Source organism: Diadema antillarum, unplaced genomic scaffold, assembly GCF_040938485.1.
Source record: "Diadema antillarum isolate AM-2024a unplaced genomic scaffold, OU_Dant_1.0 seq00000764_RagTag, whole genome shotgun sequence".
In the NCBI taxonomy this organism is placed as follows: Eukaryota; Metazoa; Echinodermata; class Echinoidea; order Diadematoida; family Diadematidae; genus Diadema; species Diadema antillarum.
This window is the reverse complement of record NW_027271654.1, coordinates 946,844-967,835: the sequence shown is the minus strand read 5'-3', so window position 1 is coordinate 967,835 and position 20,992 is coordinate 946,844. Positions and strand designations below refer to the sequence as shown.

Here is a 20,992-nt window from a genome sequence, read left to right as displayed (position 1 = left end):
AGGTGCAAAATTCAGTCACATATTTTATGCCATATATTTTGCAGTTTTTCATTTTTGACAGATTTGCAAGTAGGGCACTATTAGCAACTTTAACAGCAAGCAAAAGTATCAACTCTGATCCTGACATACAGTTTTTGTGACATAAAATTATGTACTTTTTTGCCATAAATTAGAGTCACGTCATATACAGAAAATAACATTTTATATTTGGGATCAAGAATTTATCCTCTAGCGATGGTTCAAAGAGTTTCACAGGATTGTGTATTTTTTTTTCCCCTGACCATTTCAGAATGTTGGCCTGCTTGACACTCCATGGTATACTCAGGTCTGCCAACATTCCCACATCCAAATCGGGGAGATTCCTCACAGCAATCGGGAAGATATCTGTGTGTTACATGCATTTCAATGAGCAAATATAATTCCCAAATCAGGGAGATTTGTATGTTCTCTTATTCAGACATGAACAGATTTTGACATTTTTAGGGAGACTCCTGCAGAATCAGGGAGACTTAGCAGCTCTGTATACTAATTGGAAAATAGGTCACTTTTAATGACATTTGCCAAATAGTACACTATTTTGTGAAATGATGTCATAAAGCAATTCTGACATCACATGCCACTTTGTAGGGTCACTTAGTTTGTGAAACATTGACTAAAGCTGATTGTGACATCACGCCCTACTCTTGCGGTCAGTGGAGAAACTGCCCACAACCTCGCATCTACCATATGACTTTTCACCTAGCTCATTTTACCCCTTCTTTTATTTGAATTTTTGATCCAAAATATAAAAGAAATATACTCTGCTGATTTTGAATTTCTGGTAAAAAATTTGGGCCTCAACGCCTCAAAAAGTAAAATTCACTTCTGGGCTGCGACCCTCAATGAATAGCACTATTTTTTAGTCAGCTGCCCATAGTTACTGTACTGAGTTGGGAGCGGATCCAGGAATTCTGTAAAGGGGGGGGGGGGGGAGGGGCGCAACTAATATTTCTGGTGCCACTTCCGGGTTTCATTTCATTTTTTTCTTTTTCTTTCTTTTGTTTTTAACAAAAGATAAGGGGGGGGGCGTGCGCCGGTTGCGCCCCCCTCTTTATTCGCCACTGCGAGTACTAGTAGTATTCTTTTTTTAATCGTTATTATCATTAAAAAAAATAAATGAATAGCGATGCATCTCGCATGCATGCAGTCGCGATCGCGATGATTACAATGACGCCCTCTAGCGATCTCGCCGATATATAATTTACGTGTGTGTCAAAGGTGAACCCGGTGGCCGAACTAGAAAGGCAGAAATCGCTGGATGACCCACCAAAATGGAAGGAAACAGAGATGAAAGTGAGAAATGCGTAAGAATAGCTCTGAAGGCCTCAGCTGCTGGTGATCGAGAGAAGGCTATTAAATTCTTGCAGAAAGCTCATAAGTTGTATCCGTCTCGGAAAGTGGAAGGTGAGTTTCATCAGAATACTCAGTGAGTAGCTTTCTAACGTTAAACTACCATTACCAATCCATGTCATAGTCTAACGTTGCGTTTACATAGATATCTAACGTAACGTTACTGCGTCTTTTTTTAGTAGGCCCTTAACCCCGTCGCGGGGCGCTGTAACACAGTAACAGCGCCCCGAAGCAACCCATGCAATTTTTAGGAAGCACTCAAATGCACTGCAACACGTAAACAACTCACCGCTCAAAAGGACACTTGGATTCGCAACGAAAAGCCACATGATATAAAACCATTATTGTTGAACAATAGAAACGACTATGTATTTCTCACCATTACCTCCGAAAACAAGATAAATAGTCATCTTTGAGACCGTCTAGTCGAGATACTGTCCGTTCGCCGTTTTGAACGTATCACGCAAATATACTGATCTGCGCATGCGCAAATGAATATTCATATTTTACGTCATCTGCCATATGTACAATGTTGCTCGTATTTGGTTCTCGGTCTCATTTAATAAAGGACACTTGTTCGTACCAATACGATAGGTATCATGGAGTTTAACTGCGACCAGCCCCAACACGCAGTGTTGGGGCTGCGCATTGTAGCAGACATGATCATGACAGGCGAAGTATAGCGCCTAAAAATCAATATGCAATCGCAAAAATTCTGCAATATGAAGACTTACAGGTGAAGATGTAATGTTGAAGACTGACTGCGTTCAACTTTTGGTTCTGGCAATAGTCCCTTTCTGCTCGGTTTGATGAGTTAAATGCGACTCGGTCGAGAGGAACTCGGGAGAACTACATCTTATACAGTCAATGGATTTGAGATTTGTGCGCATGCGCTGGCCGTCAAGTCGCGTAGCTTTGTGGCAAGGCCTTATCATACTGTTGGCAAACCCTCTCGCTGTATATTGCGTTGCTTTCTGGGTGGGTGCGCGCGCGCAGGCCTTGTCAGAAGGCTAAACGCATTGCGACTCCGCCAGCACATGAATATTTACGTGCGCAGTGTACTGCATACTGATTTCGAAAATGGTGAATGGGACGGGGAGCTAGGACTACGGACCCGTATATGGCCGTGAAAAAAACGTTTTTTCAAGATCATTGGACCAGTGTGAACAAGAACAAGGTGAACGAAGGGTATTAATTAGATAAGAATCTTATGTATACTATAAAAGTACGTTTTTTCCTCGTGATATTCGAAACTTACGGAGGTGCGAAAATCTGTGACAGACTGTGTATGTTTTTCAAGCTTACCGATATAGCACTCTATTGACTCAGGACGCTCCCACAGTGTGTAACTGTATACGGAGCGTCCCGGGGTTACATGGAGTTCAAAGATGCTCTAAGTGAAGTAGAGGAGGATGCAAAAAGAATTAAGTTCAAAGTGGAGCAAATAGAAATTATCAAGAACGCAGTGAAACAGAATGACACCTTCCTAATGTTGCCAACTGAGTTGGCAAGAGTGCATGCTTGCTTTGGTTTCATCACCAAATCTTGGAAGTTGGATAAAGCAGGGCTGCACACTAACCCATTTTTTTTTTTTTTTTCTGCCGGTCCAACCTGTCTCTGTCGGATCAGTAAATATCCATTTTTCCTCCCCATTTTTGTACTGGTCGGAACAGAAAATTTACTGGTCAACAACAACCTGAAAAAGCATTAACTGGCTTGCAAATTTATTTTCATGTTTTTGTCGACAATAATATTACCTCCCCCCTCCCCCCAAAAAAAATACATTTTGCAAATAAACATTTTGTAAACTCAAGTGCCTTGTTTACGGATCATTTTCTTGAGAAGGAACAAAAAGGAATCATTTGTGAATTGATTTGTTGATACGAAAAGGAAGTAAAAAAAAAGAAAAAAAGAAGGGACTGAAATGCGGTTTTTAACTTTCCCCCGAAAATTTCTTCCCGTATCTTGGCGTTCTTGAAAGTACACTGCAGGGTCGAATTTGTAATGCTTTGTACTCCTATCTCTTCTTCGTGTATAGAACCATTTTAAAAGAATTGAATATTTGTGAATCAAAGTGTTAAATGATTATGAACAAAATCAGATTGTATCAAATGCGTTTGTGACTTTTTGTCAACATCGGCGCACGTAGAGTAACACGCGTTACTTAAGTTCTGCGCTTTTCACATTTTTGGTGCTCAGCTGGATTGTAATGATTATATGAATTATTTTTGCTGTATAGTATTTTCTGATGCACGTGCCAGAAGGGGTTCTTTATTTTTCTCCCGATAATCTTTTCGCATTTGTGCATGCGCTCTTGAAAGGTATATACGGCAGCATACGGCATCAGGGTCAAATTCACGATTCTTTTTGCGCTTATTTCTAACTCAAATATCAGCGGGATTGTGACGATTTCATGAACTTTACTTCGGATCACTGTTCGGATGTAATCTGTTGTGATGAACACACCAGAATTGTTGACAATGCACCCTTTATTTTGCTCCTGTAATCTTTTCGCATTTCGTAAATGCGTCCTCTCGGATTAGAAGAAATGATACGGCCGAATTCATGATTCTTTTTGCACCTCTTGTTCTCCTCAAACTTCAACGGGATTGTGATGATTTCATGAATCATTTCGGCTGTAATTTTTATAATGCACGCGCCAAAAGAGGTTTAAAATGTGTCTTATTTTTCTCCCGAATTTGTGCATGCGGTATGCGTTTTTGAAAGATACACAGCATGCAGGGCCAAATTCACGATCCTTTTTGCGCCTATTGTTTCCTCAAATTTCAACGGGATTGCCATGATTTCATGGATTATTATTCGGCTATAATCTTAATGATTCACGTGCCAAGAGGGGTTGAAAATGTGTTCTTTATTTTTCCCCGATAAAATCTTCGAATTTCGTAAATGCGTTCTTGAAAGATCATAACACGGCCGAATTCATGATCCTGTTTGCGCCTATCAATTTAATATCAGCGGGATTGTGACGATTTCATGAATTCCTACGGCTGTAATCTTTTACTTTGCACACACTAAAAGGGGTTGAAAATGTGTCCTTTTATACTTTTTACCGATATTCTCTCCCACATTTCGTAAATGCGCGTCCTCTCGGATTAGAAGGTATTCACGGCCGAATTTATGTTTCGTTTTGCGCCTATATTGTCTCCTCAAACTTTAACGGCATCGCGGTGATTTTATGAATTATTTCGGCTCTAATCTTTTGTGATGCACACACCAGAAGGGTTGAAAAAACATTCTTTATTTTTCTCCCGAAAATCTCTTCGGAATTATTCATGCGTTTTTTGAAAGACAGTATTCAGGGCCGAATTCGATATCCTTCTTGCGCCTATCGTTTCCTCAAATTTCAACGGGATTGCCATTTGATATTCGGCTGTATCTTTATGATGCACCACCAGAAGGGGTTGAAAATGTGTCTTTTATTTTCCCCCCAATAATCTCTTCGCACTATTCGAATATCACGATTTTTTGCGCCTATTTCTATACCTCAGATATCAGCAGGATTCCGATGATTTCGTGAATTCTTTCGGCTGTAATCTGTTGTGATGCACGCACAAGAAGGATTGAAAGTACATAGTTTTTTTTCCCGATAATTTCTTCGCATTTGTGCATGCGTTTTTGATAACCAACATGGCATGCAGGACCGAATTCAAGATCCTTTTCGCGCCTACTGTTTCCGCAAATTTCAACGGGACTGCGATGATTTTATGATTTTTTTTTTATTTTTTTCTCGTCACATTTTGTGCATGCGTTCTTGAAAGGTAAACAACAGGACAAATTTCGTTATCCCTTTTGTGCCTATCTTCATTATGAGACCATTCTGAAGGAATGAAATGAAAACAAACGCAATCAGATCTTTATACTGCTGTAATTTTTTCAATTTTTCTAAAAATCTGCACAAGTAAACTCGTTCTATCATGTCATCTGCCAGGCTGCTGCAAAGCCGGGATCGGATCATGGGTTAAAAAAAGGCATGAGTGAAATGACCACAGAAATGCGTGCGCCTCTACGAATACATACTCCTTGTCTGATGGCATGACCGCCGATCGCAAGCAAACGAACGATGTAAACGCGTTGGGGAATACCGGCATGCATTTCAGCAGTATTGTACATACACGTATGTATAAGGCTTAAAAGAGTATTGATCAAGCAAGACAACATTTAAAAAAAAAAGCCATGGGGAGCAATGGAATACAATCCCAATGACCATGTGGATGGATCTGAAAGGGTTAATTTCTAGTTTTTCATTAACCAATCCATTATGCCTTTAAGATGAAAGCCAATCTAAAATTTTATCAATTTCACAATGATAAAAAAAAATCCAGCAGAACAGTGCAAGAATGATAAAAATCGGATAAAAAATAAGGAAGTTATGACATTTGAAATTTCAAAAATTTTCAGAAGACACTTCTTGTCCCATTGCTATGAATGAATGAATGAATGAATGAAAATGAATGAATACTCAAGAGTCAATTTTATTTATCTGTATGTCACAGTACATAGAAATTTAGCTTCCAATTCTTCCAACTTGTTACACACAATAATTATGAAACACACACGCACGCGGACACACACACACACATACACACAATCAAACAGAAAGTGACAAGCCTGACAGAAAAAGAAAGACAGGAAGGATCTCCTCTCATGCGATAGAAGTCTTGGGGGGGGGGGGGGAAGGTCTCTCAATAAATAATCAAACAATTCTCAACTATTGGAAATAAACAAAACATGTATGTAACAGAAGTGTATTCAATTCAAATCACAGTAGAAAATGAACATGAAGCAAAAATGAATATGAGTCCCCAAGAAGCAGAGCTTGTGAGTGGAGCCCATTGTGAATGTACAACATTTAATAAAACTATAATGTACAGTGTGAAAGGAAACTTGATCTACATAGATGAGACATCTGGGGCATTTCCTCTGCAGACTGGGGAAAAAAAATAAAAAACAAAACAAAACATACCCTCTATCATGAAAATCACCTATTATTTTCTTAATCCTTCACATCTCCAGATGTTCATTATGTGTGCACTTCCTTTATTGCAAATAAATAATGAACCACACATTCGAAATGCGCTTTAAAAACGAAATAAATAAGTGCCGGTAGGCCCGATAGTAAATCATCGCCCAGCATGCATTCTATTTGTTACGTCTCATGAATATTCATTTCAGTTCTCAGCGAGCCGTCCGGTTTTTTTCCACACGCATACATTGCGTATTACAGTATGTGCTACGTTTTATCCATATTAGCGCATGCGCTGTGTAAGTCATACTACAATACGAAGTGCGGTAGGACTATAAAAACCTCGGATAAACTCTTTCACAGGGCTCTCAAAACAGATCATATTGTAAATCGACTTCGCCTGCCGTGATTGTAAGTATCTTATCTAAGAGTAAGGCCACTAATTTCGGTATAAAACCCTCTATTTTGGTCTCTGGTCACGTAAATGCTTAGCCATATCAGGTGCTTCCGTGACAGGATAGGTTTGCTGTGCGACCCCTTTACGGTACGTATTTGTCCGTATGGGGTCGCTGCTGCGGTTAGTAGGCCCTAAACTACTCGGTAGGGCATGTGATGCAGCAATGCAATGCCAATGCAGAGACTCCAACCCCAACTTGCCAAGCACCTTCTGATCTGGAGATTCTCCCGCCTGAAACCCCTAGCCCTAGCGAACGGGCCACTCCAACTGGTTGTGGTAGATGTGCGCGTGAAGCGCACATCGCAAAGTCTCTCACGGTCTACTAACAATCTAACGGTTAAATGCTCTCTCGCGCTATCTAATTCTAACTCGTTAAGGCTTTTTCAATTTTTCAGCATACAATGAAATTAGGTAAGAAATCATTTCAAGCGGGAGAAATTAAATCTCAAGCGGGAGAACGGGAGATTGTGCAAAAATGGGCTTTCGGCGGGAGATCTGTCGAAAGCAGGAGAGTTGGAGTCTAGTCTCTGCCCATGTGAGTCCAGCCAGCCAGCAGGTAGCAATGGCAGCTAGTCAGGACAGTAGGGGAGCAGAGACAAAATCGCAGGTTCCTGTGTATTGTAGGTAGGCCCTACCTGCATATATGCAGGCTATTTTAGAGGTTTTGTGCTCTAAAAACCTGCGAATTCGCAGGTTGCGTTCAGATTGCAGCCTCTTGCGGCCAGGCGTGTCATCAGAGGTTTCCAAAATTGGCAGTATCGGAAGGAGCGCCTAATGTTGCCTTAGATCCGAAATTTATAGAAAATTCTGGTGTTGTTTCTTTTAAATTGCCGATATGTGAAAAATGCGTAATCGATCGAAAATGACGTCATTGTAATGCAGGCACAGTCATGTGACCACGAGCATGTGACTCCCAAAACCTGCGAATTCACAGGTAGAACTCATGGGGGGAATGTCATTGCCGTCAGCCTCAGACTGCAATAACATTCCCCCCATGAGCTCTACATGTCACCAGACATTCACATGGCATGTAACGCGCACCGCGATCAGAGATCAGCTGGGACTGGGGCAACAAATTTTCATCGCTCTCAAAAGACATTCCTAATCCACCTTTTTCCTCCATAAAAACACAAATAATTGTAATCCAAATGTATTTTACCATATGTAACAGGTGACAAAACCATTTTTAATGTGAGAATGTTTTTGATTTCGAATGGATTTCAGGTGGCAGATTAGCAAGTTTTTCAAACGCGATGATGCACAATGCATCCGACATTGAAGTGTGTGTATAACACATGCGCTAATAATCATTGGCGCGCTGTGGGCGGCGAACTAATACAGTGGCTATCATTAGTTCACCAACCTGGGAGTGCATAGGAAATACACGCAAGTGGCGACTAAGCGGTAATTGACCTTACGTAAAACTAATTACAAAGGAATCTAGGCTCTACTTCATCTGTATCTTCTTTTTTACTTAAATTTGTAAATTATCTTGTTAGACCAGATTAAAAAAAAAACCCAGAAAATTGTTCCTTTGTTTTGTTTAACATTATTTTTAAAATGGTTTCCACTTCATTTTCGTTTTTTATCCATGCTTTTTCAATCTTGTCACAAACTTTTGTCTGTTTCCATGGACCATGTAAGTTTTCTTGAAGAAGAGCTTACTTCTTGCCATGTTCTGCTTAGGCCCCATGGTTTGGTCTGTTCTAATTTCATGATCGACGGCCAGCAGTTGCTTGAGCATGCGCATGGAGGTGGCAGCGCAATACCATCAGCGCTACCCGGTACTATTACCATTTTACCATACGCATTGTATCCTGTCCTGTCTGTGACTGTACAGTGAGTACACATTACAACTCACAGAGTCACAAGCAAGCGCCACCGCTGGCTACTGAACGTACTATACGAGGGCCTCGTAGTACATGTACACCTCTCAGAGAATATGCATGCACTTCAGCTGTTTCTATATGCACTTGTTTATAATCACTGGACAGCATGGTAATACCGGACGTGTATATCTCTGCGTAATAATGACATTCAGTCAATATGCGTGGGACTTTGCAGACTTATCTTACTAAGCGTTGTAGTGGTTCTATGGGGGAAAATTTCCAAAATGTGACACCAAAATTTGTAAATACAAGGAAATTTACAATTTTCCTGCTCATGTTCAGCTATTGTACATAGTGTGTCACTGGTATACCAACCTAGTAAATACAGCAAATAAGAGAGGTGAAGGAAAAGAAAAAGAAAGCGGCTACATTGTACTTCAGAATTTGTACTTTTTTTGATGGGTAATTTTACCCAGTGACATCCTTCAGAGAATCCAGAGGGAAAAATAATAATCAATTTAAAAAAAATTTATGTACATACATGAATGTTATCTTGTGAGTGATGCATTTAATTTGTGTTATGATGTATCCCTTTGAATCCCATAGGAATACCTTTTTAGATTGCACTGTGGCTGTTCCTTTTGACTTTAATCTTGGCCGTGCAGACAATCAAGATTGAATTTTGATGAGAGTTGAGACTGTATTGCTTGGTTACTCTTTTGAATTGAACATGAATGCATGGAGAGACCTTTAGTAGACTGATCATGAAGAAACTTAGCCTCATTCATATTTATCACATACCTATACATACTCTTTGATTCAGTGAAACTTGCATGTACAAGTAAGACCACTTTTGAATAATACATGAGGATCAATCAAGTAATGCAGTGTACCCTAAATTTCTTATGTTGCAGTTTGCATGTAATTGAACCTATTACAAAGACCACCCGTCTGCAAAAGTCATGTTCATGTAAAACCACTCTGTCCTCTCTTCTGAAGGCAGATTGATTCAATGTCATTACTGCTTGCAAATGGGTTATGTTTTTGTTTATTTGTCTCATATATTATAGCAAAATTACTGCAAAAGTAAGTACTGTAAAAGTGGATGTTTTCACGCGACTAATTTTTCGCGCTCGGCCGGATAAGAAGAGTTTCACGTGTTTTTAATTCCGCGGTATCAAGACATCAACTTCAGGAACATATGGCAAGCAAAAATATTCGCATGCTTTTATTTTCACGCTAATTTCTGATTGCGCAAAATGCACGAAAATTTCAACACTGCAAAAATTTCCACTTTTACAGTAATGGATTTTGATGGATTTTCAGAATAGGTTGTGGCAAAAGAAACATTTGATTACTGGTAGATTGTGGCTTATTCTGGACCATTACCAGGATGTACCAGATAAGCCTTTTTAAAATTAGGTACGGTACACATGGGTACTGTGGCATTGGTGACCCTATAGCTTTGGCTTTGGCCTATGCTTTCCAATTACTACTATTTTATTGCTATTGATAAAATCTAATTTTCTTTTTCTTTTTTTTGGCCCTGTTGCAGAATTGATTGAAAGAATGCAAAATGTCAGTGACAGCAGTGAAAGCAGTGACAGTGGATCTCAGCACAGTTCATCAAATGAGCAGAGTAGACCAGCTGATTCTTCCCCACTGAGGCAGCGCAGAAACTCTGCCTCAAGGCAGCAGGCAGCATCCAGAGGCACCAGCTCAAATGGGGATGCCCATAAAGATTACACCCCAGAGCAGCAAGCCGCTGTCAGAAAGTAAGTACAGTACAGCCTCATAAAGTGATTAATATAATGATGCGTAACATACAAATTCAGCTTTCTTCATCGTGGTAGAGGTTGTGATAAGAAGACAGACCATGTAAAGTTTGTGGCACTCTAAAATCTAAAGAGTTGTGAACTGCTTTGGATGAAACTTATAGAAAAAGTTGATAATGGCATAAGATAGAGATTATCAAATTTTGGAAGTGATGCAGATACCTGTCTGGATCCGAGATACTTATTTTTTATTTTTTTATTTTTTGAAGGATTATCATGGCAAATAGGGCCAACAAATGAGGGAGTTCAAGTTGCACATAATTAAGATGTGCATATATGTATTGAGCACGTGCTCAAGGTGCAGCGTGCAGTAACCTGCATATGAGGTAGACTGAGACACATCCCAGATAAAGTCCTCTTTGTCATTGGAAAATAAGGACAATTTTCAGCATGCATCTAGGGTGGAAATAAGCTGCTTGGTGATGGTCTGCACTCTCTGAGTTCTTTTCTAGTTTATTGGGAATACGAAATGGATCTATAGTTGTTGTTTTTTTTCAGTTATGAAAATAACTGGTAATGTTTTTATGCATCCGCCACAAAGTGTCACAAAGTTTATTATGTTTGAGGACATGAGATTAAAGGTCAAGGGTGAAGACTATTAAAGTGCTACAATTTTGCTTTTTTCCACATTGTATCTGTGAAATTGCACAAGCTTTTGCAGGTGTAGCACAAGTTTGATCAGCTGAGAATTCTCTGCTGAAAATTGTCACATGGTCATGAGGTCAAATATCAACAATACTGTGCCTTTGCAGTGCACAACAAGTTCAATCACAATACTTGTTACAATTCACAAATAATAGCTCTTTGAAACAGTTTTGCCATTCAAATGAAATTTGGTGCAAGGAATGTACACTATATTTACAGCAACAACTACACACATTTTCAGACTTTCAAACATGCCATTTCAGTTTCTTGCCAATCATTTGAAACTGTCGTCTCACATTGTCGAGATGTACTGTAGACCCTCAAGTATTGGGAGACTATTGTGATACAGTGGAGGCATACTAGTTGCCATAGTGTCATTTCTAGTTGCCAATAATCTTTTAGCGAGTTCTTGTAATTTCCATGTGCAAAGTTTTTTTTTTAAAGGTTTTTATATTTGTTTGATCTTTCTTCCAGAATCCAGCAATGCAAGAATTTCTATGAAATTCTTGGGGTCACTAAGGATTGCAGTGAGGCAGATGTCAAGAAAGCCTACAAGAAGCTTGCCCTGCAGTTCCATCCCGATAAGAACAAAGCCCCTGGCTCAGAAGAAGCATTCAAAGGCAAGTTTAGCTAATCATTTGCTCCTTGTCAAGCATGTGTATCTTAAGAGTAATCCTGAGTAGCAAAATTATGTTTGTTCTTTATTCATGCCTTGGTTAACATTCTGTACATGCATGTGTATAGTTCAGGTTAGCATTTTATGAAAGGTACATGTTTACAGTACTATTCATTAGAGCATAGCTGATGATTCAGCATTTTTCCTCAACTCACCATTTGTATAAAATCGTTAAAGAATATGGATCAAGTTCTTCATCAGAAGTCTTAAAGAATAAATGGATCAAGTTCTTCATCAGAAGTCACCAGGATTTCATCTTATACAATAATCATAGTCATTACCAATTTTTGTAACTTATAGTTTTGTTATGCATTAAACCATAGTTTTCAAACACTTTTTTTCAAAGGAAAATAATTTCCATAATTAATGCTGCAGCCTGGTAATATTGACATTCTTTTCTTTACAACTGAATTAATAATAACAATATGATGGTATCAAATAAAAGATTAGTTCAAGGCAAACTTCATGTTTTGACTGGTTTTTGCTGAAGAGTATTCTATTGCATATATGTGAGATGTGATGTTTTGCTATTACGTAGCTAACTTTTTTTGTTTGAAGCTTCTCTGTCAGTCAAATTGTTTACAATTGTAGCAAATGCCTTTCTGTTTTCAATGTAGCCAAGGTTTGTGTAACGTGTGTTTTGTGATCGCCTTCTCTGATATATTTTGCTGCAAACAGCAATAGGAAAAGCCTTCGCTGTACTCAGTGACAAGGAGAAGAGGAAAAAATATGACATGTATGGAGACGAGTCCCAGAATGAAAGACAGATGAACAGACATTCCCATAGGCACCATTACTACAACAATGGATGGTACTATGAGACAAGGGGATTTGATGATGGTGAGTAAAAAAAAAAAAAAGGACTTTTGACTCTCTGACTGGTTAAGGCATCATTTTGAGATCACCTATCATACACCGGAGTTATTTCTCTGTGCAATGCACAATAAATGTTAATGACTGCATTTGAAGCAGAGGTGAACAGTATGGTAAGCATTAAAGAGCTGTCCAGTAAATTCATCTCTTTCATATTATCAGTGAAACAATATGCAAAGATTTTACCTGTGCAGATGCTGAATATGCCAGTCTTGTTTCCAAAGCTGCTGCATGACTCCATCAATATTTTGAATGTCAGTGACAAAGAGACCACCGGCCATGTAGTGTCATTTTATCCTCAGTAATAATGGTAACTCTTTATGTGCCAAGGCCTTTACATGTAGCTGCAACTTGCCATGAGCTGTCATCAGTATTCACTTACATTGGTGATCCCTCCGAACTTGACCTCAGTTAGCAAGCCCATTCAGATGAAGCAATGCACCAAAGTCCAGCAAGAGGCCATGGTAAACACAATAGGGATTAGGTGGATTAGGTAATCTCTGTGAGCAAATAGTTGCCAGACATCTACGCCAATTGGGGAACAAAACATATTGATTACAGGGTTGATAGTAGTTAGTGCTGTCAAACTGAATGTAGAAAAGTGTTCAGAGTAAAAACATCATGCTTATGCCAGTAACTGCTTGTTGACACCACACTTAGGGTGCGTTCGAGCGCTCTAAAGCGAACCAAAGCAAACTGAACCAAAGCGTACCGTACCGAACTGTGCCAGTTTTGGAGCGTTCGAGCGCTCTGTTGAGAAAGCGTACCCAACGAGTTATTTTTAGAAAAGGTCACGCTTGTTTACAGCAAGAATGTCATTGACCTTGCGCTTGACCTACTTACAGCTGTCCCGAACAAAGAGAATGATGTCTTTGCATTGTGACGTATGCGCATGATACGCGCATGCTTTACAGCGAACCTTTGGTACGCTTTGGTACGCTTTTGGAGCACATCGGAAAGTGGTCCACTTTATGTTTTCGGGTTGTCTGTCCGTCCGTCCTTCCGTCCGTCCTTCCGTCCGTCTGTAATGAATTTTTGTGGACAGGGTAACTATCAAAACCTTTTGAGGTATCCTAATGAAACTTGGCATGTATGTGTATTAGGGGATTAAGTTGTGCCTATCAACTTTTGGGTGCACATGCTCAAGGTCAAAGGTCAAAAGGTCAAGGTCGAATACATAAAATTTCACTATTTCCACCATATCTATGCAATGCCTGAAGATATTTTCTTGAAACTTAGTGTATACATGTATTACCCAATTAAGATTCTCTGGTGAAAGTTTGGGGTCATGAGGTCAAAGGTCAAAGGTCAAAGGTCAAAAGGTCAAGTAAAGATACTAAAACTTCACCTTTTTTCTCTGTACCTTGGAAATTGTTCAAGGTATCTTCATGGAACATAGTATATATGTACATGTACTGACTGGCAGTGATTATCTAGAGAATTTAGGGTTCATGGGGTCAAAGGTCAGGGGTCAAAGGTCAAGGGCAACACTTCAAAATTTTACCATTTCCATCATGTTTGTGCAATGCCAGCAGGATTTTTTTTTTGCACTTGGTGTATGCATGTATAACCTAATACTCAATAGAGATTCTCTGGAAAGTTTTTTTTTTCTTTTGTTTTTGCCTCAAAGGTCAAAAGGTCAAAGATCAAGTGAAAGTGCTGAACTAAGTTTTTCCTCCATATCTCGGAAGTGGCTCAAGTTATCTTGAAACGTACTACATATTTATGCATCTTCTGCCTGACAGTGATTATCTTATGAATTTTAGGGTCAAAGGCCAGATGAAAATGGTAACAATTTACTATTCAATACAGAAATTGAACTTTTTCTCCATACCTTGAAAATTACTCAATGCATAAACGTATGAATGGGTCAAAGTCAAGTTAAAGGCCTTAAATCCCCAAATACGTGTACATGCTCTTCTATTCATCTAATTAAATCTAGGTCAAGGAAGGTGAACATTCAACACATTTGTGACAAACTTGTCATTTTAATATTTTGCAAATTTTGTGAAAATGTAATCACACATTGTCCACATGTACTATCTAGACCTATTAGGAGAATCATGATGCATTATGGCGGAGGCATACCAGTCGCCATAGCGACATTTCTAGTTTTTTTTTACTGTTAGGTGAAAAGGGATCATATTGAGTATGCTCCCATTTGTATTTTTCTGTTGCAGATGACATAAGCCCAGAAGATATTTTCAACATGTTCTTCAATGGTGGATTTCCCTCGAGTCATGTCAGAAGGAGACAAGCCTTTCATCATGCCCACAGTGAGAGAAGGGCAGGAGAGGTATGCAAAATAGTCTCTTCTCTCTCATGGACTACATTTATATGTGGTTTGCTTTGATGCATACACAGTTATTGCTAACAACATACCTAGGTTTTAAGGAAGATTTGTTGTATGTTGTCACAGCAGTAGAATTCAATCAATTCTCTGTTTGAGCTTCGCATGAGTACACATTTTCATAAACCTTCTGTTGTTGTGTTTTTTTCTACTTAAGAAATAATAGAGTGTCTGAATAGCAATTGCACATTACTTACAATGAATGATACCCAACACAGTCTTACTGTACAAATGATACACAGCTAGATGGAGAATTATCTATGTTATGCAGCTACTGCAGATCATTCAACAAAACCTGTTATTGTGGTCAGCCAGGTTTAAAGGGATAGTACAGTATTGGTGGAGATGAGAAATAGGCTTTTACCTCTTTGCGAGATGCCAAGAAAACACTTATGAAATAGTACAGAGCATACCATTTTCAGAGGGATTCAAAGTTTATTTGATGAAAATCGGGTTTCGAGTGACTGAAACATCCAAAAACAAAGTAAAACAAAGCGATCGTAATAAAGTGTGGGTCCCACACTTATTAGAATCACTCTGTTTTGGATATCTCAGCCATTTCGAAACCAATTTTCATCAAATAAACGTTGAATTCCTCATAGAATTACATGCTCTTTCATATTTCATGGGATGTTTCTCATTATCTTACCAAAAAATGTTAGAAATCTGAAATTAGGTCTCAACCAAAAGTATAAGATCCCTTTAAACCTTTACATCAATCGAATATTTCATGAGGCACCATTCTGATCACAGATAGTTTTGGATCGCATTCTAGACACAGGAGTAATATAATGTGCTGCCCCTAATGCACACTGTAGAAAAATAAAAATCAAAGACTTTTTACACCAACAGGAATAGAGCCTTATGGTGGTGATCAATGGCATGTAATTTCTTTAATAAGAATTTGCTATAAATTTTTTTATATTGATGAAAAGTGACTTTGCAGTACTGAAACCAGAGCTTTTATTGTTTGAACTTTTTTGTTTATATATATATATATATATATATATATATATATATATATATATATCCCTAGTTGGCACCTTAGGGAGACATATTGGGGGGAAGTGTCTTCATTAGGGAGACAACTGGTCATTAAGGAGACAATTTTCGTGTCTCCATTGCGTAAATTGCCATTGAACATGTATTTTAAAATTTGCATATAAAACAAATGGAAATGTCTTCCAAATGACCCATCTAGGAGTATATATATATATATATATATATATATATATATATTATATATAATATATAAATATATAAATTATATATATAATAAATATATATATATATATATATATATATATATATATATATATATATATATATATATATATATATATTTTATTTATTATTTATTATTTTTCTCATCTTTGCAGACAAACTACACATTCTTGATCCAGGTGCTGCCGATTCTCTTGCTAGTCGTCATGTCATTATTCTCCAGCATGTTTGTGGGTGACCCCATCTTCAGATTATCTAGACAAGGGTAAGAAAAGCTATTTTGTCAAGGTGTGAGATATCTTGATTAAGGAAGGCACTGTTTAATGGTTTCTCAAGTTTTAAAATGTGTCAGCTGCATGAACAGTACCTGTGCATTTCTTTCTCTCACACACATAATCCAATCGTATTCTGTCTACAAAGTGTGATCTACATGTCTCTTTGCCCTCCCCCGCCCACTTAAAAATGATGTGATGCTGCAACTTAAATGATTGCTGTTCTTAATCCTCTATGGGATATGATGTAATGATGAGAAAGAAAATTCTACCTGGCCCTTACAGACTGATGTGTCCTGACTGAAATATGAATCCAGGAAATGGGCAACTAGGTATTCTTGCATCATCACAAGTAAATATTAAAGAAAGTAAATGTACTATGTGTTTTATCAGATTTTTTTGCCGCTGTGAAGTGTGTCAGATTGTTTTTTTCATCCCAATCATGTCATGTCATTTGATTTGATTTGATTTGATTTATTCTCTGTACAGTATGGCACATCACTTTACAATTCCTTTTTTTTTTTTTTCTTGAGCAATATCATCAAATATAATATATACATATGTATGCATGGTTCTACGTGCTATGGCTATTTCCTACAGTTTCAACAAATTTCGTTACACATACATCTGTGACATAATTACATGTGTTGTAAATTACCATACAGAACGGTTGCCAACAATAAGCTAAAAGGTTGACTATTTGGTAACTGACGAACCATGACATTAATGCAATAAAACAAGGGGGTCCAACATGATGCTCATGGAATAGAGGGACGAGGAAATAGGGATGGAAAGAGTAAGAAACAGAGGGAGGTGATAGGAACCTCCTGATTCTAGTCTTTATACTAGTCATTATATTTATGTCTTTGTTTCTTTCTTCCCTTGCAATGGTTAGGGCATATAAGGAGGAGAGGAGAACACCCAATGATGTCATGTATTATGTAAAGGTCAGTATATCTTTCATTAATCTGTACACATTTACATTTTTGTGGTTTTTTTGTTTTGGACAGACTTGAGAAAGTTGTGCATTGATTAATCTTACTGAGGTGTTGCGAAGCTTTGTGCGTTTGTCCAACTTTGATTGGTTGTGATCATGCCCGAATGTTGAAAGCATAAGCCAGTGTCTTAAACAATTTTTTCATCAAATTTTCACTGTTGTGCTTATAAAACTTTACTTTTTCTTTTCAGACTAACTTCTTAACTGGTTGGGAATTGTCCTGTATATATGAACAACTTGATTACCTGGTATACAAATTGAGTTTGCGTGTCAGTGCCCCAATTTCTGTTGATATTGATGGAAAAGAAGGAAGGATTAAAGAAAGTGATGAAGATTATTCAAAACATTTGGCTTTGAAAGCAGTTAAAGTGACAAAATAAAATCAGATTGCTTATATGCCTTTTTCGTGTGGATATTTCACAGAAACATGACTGATTAAAAACATTAGTATTAATTTTCAGATGTTTAGGCGTATCCTCTTTTTTTCTAAAGCCATGGAGTAAACTTGAGAAAGATTTTGTCATCTTGCATAATCACGTAGTGGCAGCATTTAATCTTGCTGCTCGCAGTATTGTGCTACTGAAGAAAAAGACGTTCTGCATGTAAACACTGTCTATTAAATCACTTGCAGAGAGGATTTGAGAAAGAATACTCCGGCAGAATACACTTGGTGGAGAAAGAAGTGGACGAGGAATACATCATGATGCTGAGGAGAAATTGTTACGACGAAAAATACAAAAGTGAGTACGGGAACCTCTCAGAAGGCAGAGATACCATGAGTCTCTTTCTTCACCCCTTGGTGTTGACAATAGCCCTTGTGTGAGTAACCATCTTTCCCAAACTGAGGGTTGTGTCAGAAATGGACCCTACATTTTACTTACTGAATGGAATGTAACAAAGTATTTCACATAATTGATATCGTATTATAGTGTTATACTTGTATACCTACTCACACTGGTACCTACTTGTACTCATCGCTTTTTGGATGTTTGACCATGCAAAATGTATTTCAATGGAATCATACAATAACAGAGCTGCCAACTAGTACTGATTTTCAGTAATTTCTACTGAAATTGGGAAAGAATACTGAAGGTTACAAGCAAATTACTGATTTTAGAAATCATTGTCTGTGATGTATTCTATTGCACTGTTAAGGATTACTGATTTTCACTCAAAAAAGGTGCAAATTACTGATTCTCAGCCATCAAAGTACTGAAAGGCTTTTACAAAAGTTGGTAGCTCTGCAATAATGGTTTGTTGCCAAATTTCATCATGTAAATACTTGATAAATAGCTGGATATTGTTATGAGCTTTTATCCTTTGATTGTACATACCCTTTGCATTAAAAACAAATGAAAATTGAAATAAGTAAACACCACATCCCAGAGAATTGATGCAAAGTCCTATTATTAGACTTATCTGGCTTTTGACTGATAAAAGGCATATGCAAACTTGCAACAGTCAAATTAGTTTTAAAGTTTTTCCCACAGCTGTTAGTCAGTTCTTCACCGATTTGTCCTAAAATCGGTAAATTTCCTTGTATGAAGGGCAGTTTCCTGTGGCTTTTGCAAGCGTAAGATGAATCTCTTCAATACATGTAGCTATTTAACCCAGGAATAAAAATCATGGACAAATTATACTGATTAATTAGGAAACTTAGCTTAAAGTGGACAACTTGTACACAAGAGCAGATTAAAGACAGTGAAGAAGTGGAGGATATTTTTAAGCAAGCACGCCTCAGTTCTGTGCTGAAGTGCTGCAGCTTCCCCACTCTTCTTGATTAGTGCAGTCTATCCATTCTGTTTGCTCAGAGTGTCCGCTCCATTTCTCTTCCCTACACACAGCTCTTCGAAAATGATTGTAAGATGTCATGAAAATGTCAATGAAATACAGGAATCAATCTAGTGTCTTCAAATACTGGCAGAATAGATCATCATTCTTTTTCCCCCTCTCTCTCTCTCACTTTTATACTTTGTGTTTCATAGGGGAAAGAGTGATTCAGCAAGCAAGGTACTTCGGTGACAGGAAGATGTTCGAGTCTGGAAAGAAAATGAAGACGCCATCGTGTGACAAGTACAATACCATGTACGATAAGATCGCAGGTGGTTGATAGTGGGTTAACTCTGATGGACTGAGCCTACGTGTTTCTAACAGTTATGACTACATAATGAATTGGCCCTTGATTACCGAATCCTATTTCGACACATGGAGAGCCATGTGCCAGTCTGTGTGCCATATCAATGGAATTTATTGATGCTCACATCTGTACATCTTAATTCAAGGTACCTTACGTGGCTGTTACAATTGACAATGCAGTTGGTGTTGGAAGTTATTGCATATCATTTAGACTACTACCAGTGTGACTCTATCAATACCATTAATTCTACTCCTGTTACCAATGGCAATTACTGCCATATAAACTTATGTTGCCAAACTCCAAAGGGCTTATGAAATTGTCTGCTCTTTGTTACTGCTTCATCTGCTACTCTGAATAATGTCAGCAACACCACTGTTGTTTCTGTGGCTTAATGAGAACCACTTCTGGAGCAACAAATTCTCTGTCGTCGACCGACTACCGACTCTCTATGGTTTATTGAAGTACCTTCACGGCCGTGCCACTCCATTGATCACTATAGGCATCATGAGCTATATTGTCAAGGGTGATGGCAGGTTTCCTCACCTTACTTTACTTTCATGCACGTATCGTAGGAGCTTTGGTTGTTTGTGAGTAGGGTTTACTATGATTATTACCCTTATGTTTGATTGATGAGGTACTTAACCAGGGGTGGTGTTTTGAACACCCTCTTAACTCTGTTGTAAATTTTGTTGTAACTTCCGTTGCAGACCTTTTGCAATGCGTATCTGTTCGAACACAATGCCTATCTGTAGAGTAATATTCTGTAGCCACACGTTGCATACAATGCAACTCACAGAGATCTGATATAACAAAACCCTTTCATGACAAGGTGATTTTGCATGTCCCAATTTTGTTTCTTTGATTTTATACCCTGATAGTGATATAATGAATAATCTGATATAACAGGGTAAATGTCATGGTTTTTAGATCCTCATTGTAATGAGGTTCCCCTTTACTTCTAAATTCATTATTGCTTTTGAGATGGATATTCTTTTCATGATGAGAGGTAGATCCTGATGGAGAATGATCTGCAATATTTTGTTTTGTCTACTTGTGATCATTATTGGCAATCTTCACTTCATTTAACAAAGAATATTATTTTTTTCCCCTTTAGAATGACCATGGTTTTTTACCAAATGAGAAAATCTGTAAAGTGCATGAAAGAATTCACAGCAGTTCTATTTAAATGCTTTTTGGCCTCGCTGTTAGTCCATCCCTGGTATTCTGAAATTATATGTGTCTCGATGCATGACTTTAAAATACAGCATGAGGTCTCTTTTTTGTTTTTTGCCTTTCCATGGCATGAAGTTTAAACAAATAACTT

At 38.0% G+C, this 20,992-nt stretch overlaps 1 protein-coding gene across 1 annotated transcript; it reads left to right on the top strand.

Moving 5' to 3' along the window:
* The first annotated feature begins 1,308 nt into the window (after positions 1 to 1,308).
* Positions 1,309 to 20,429, top strand: LOC139738676 (dnaJ homolog subfamily B member 12-like). Its single transcript, XM_071649299.1, has 9 exons — positions 1,309 to 1,443; positions 10,215 to 10,434; positions 11,614 to 11,759; positions 12,494 to 12,655; positions 14,869 to 14,984; positions 16,418 to 16,527; positions 17,430 to 17,481; positions 18,163 to 18,271; positions 19,517 to 20,429. The coding sequence occupies exons 1-9, from the start codon at positions 1,311 to 1,313 to the stop codon at positions 19,639 to 19,641; spliced, it is 1,173 nt and encodes a 390-aa protein (XP_071505400.1). The 5' UTR covers positions 1,309 to 1,310; the 3' UTR covers positions 19,642 to 20,429.
* Positions 20,430 to 20,992: the final 563 nt, after the last annotated feature.

Coding starts and splice junctions, on each gene's coding strand:
- LOC139738676 (XM_071649299.1), top strand. CDS start 1,311: ATGGAAGGAAACAGAGATGAAAGTGAGAAATGCGTAAGAATAGCTCTG. Junction 1,444..10,214: donor TCCGTCTCGGAAAGTGGAAG/GTGAGTTTCATC, acceptor GCCCTGTTGCAG/AATTGATTGAAAGAATGCAA. Junction 17,482..18,162: donor ATGTCATGTATTATGTAAAG/GTCAGTATATCT, acceptor AATCACTTGCAG/AGAGGATTTGAGAAAGAATA.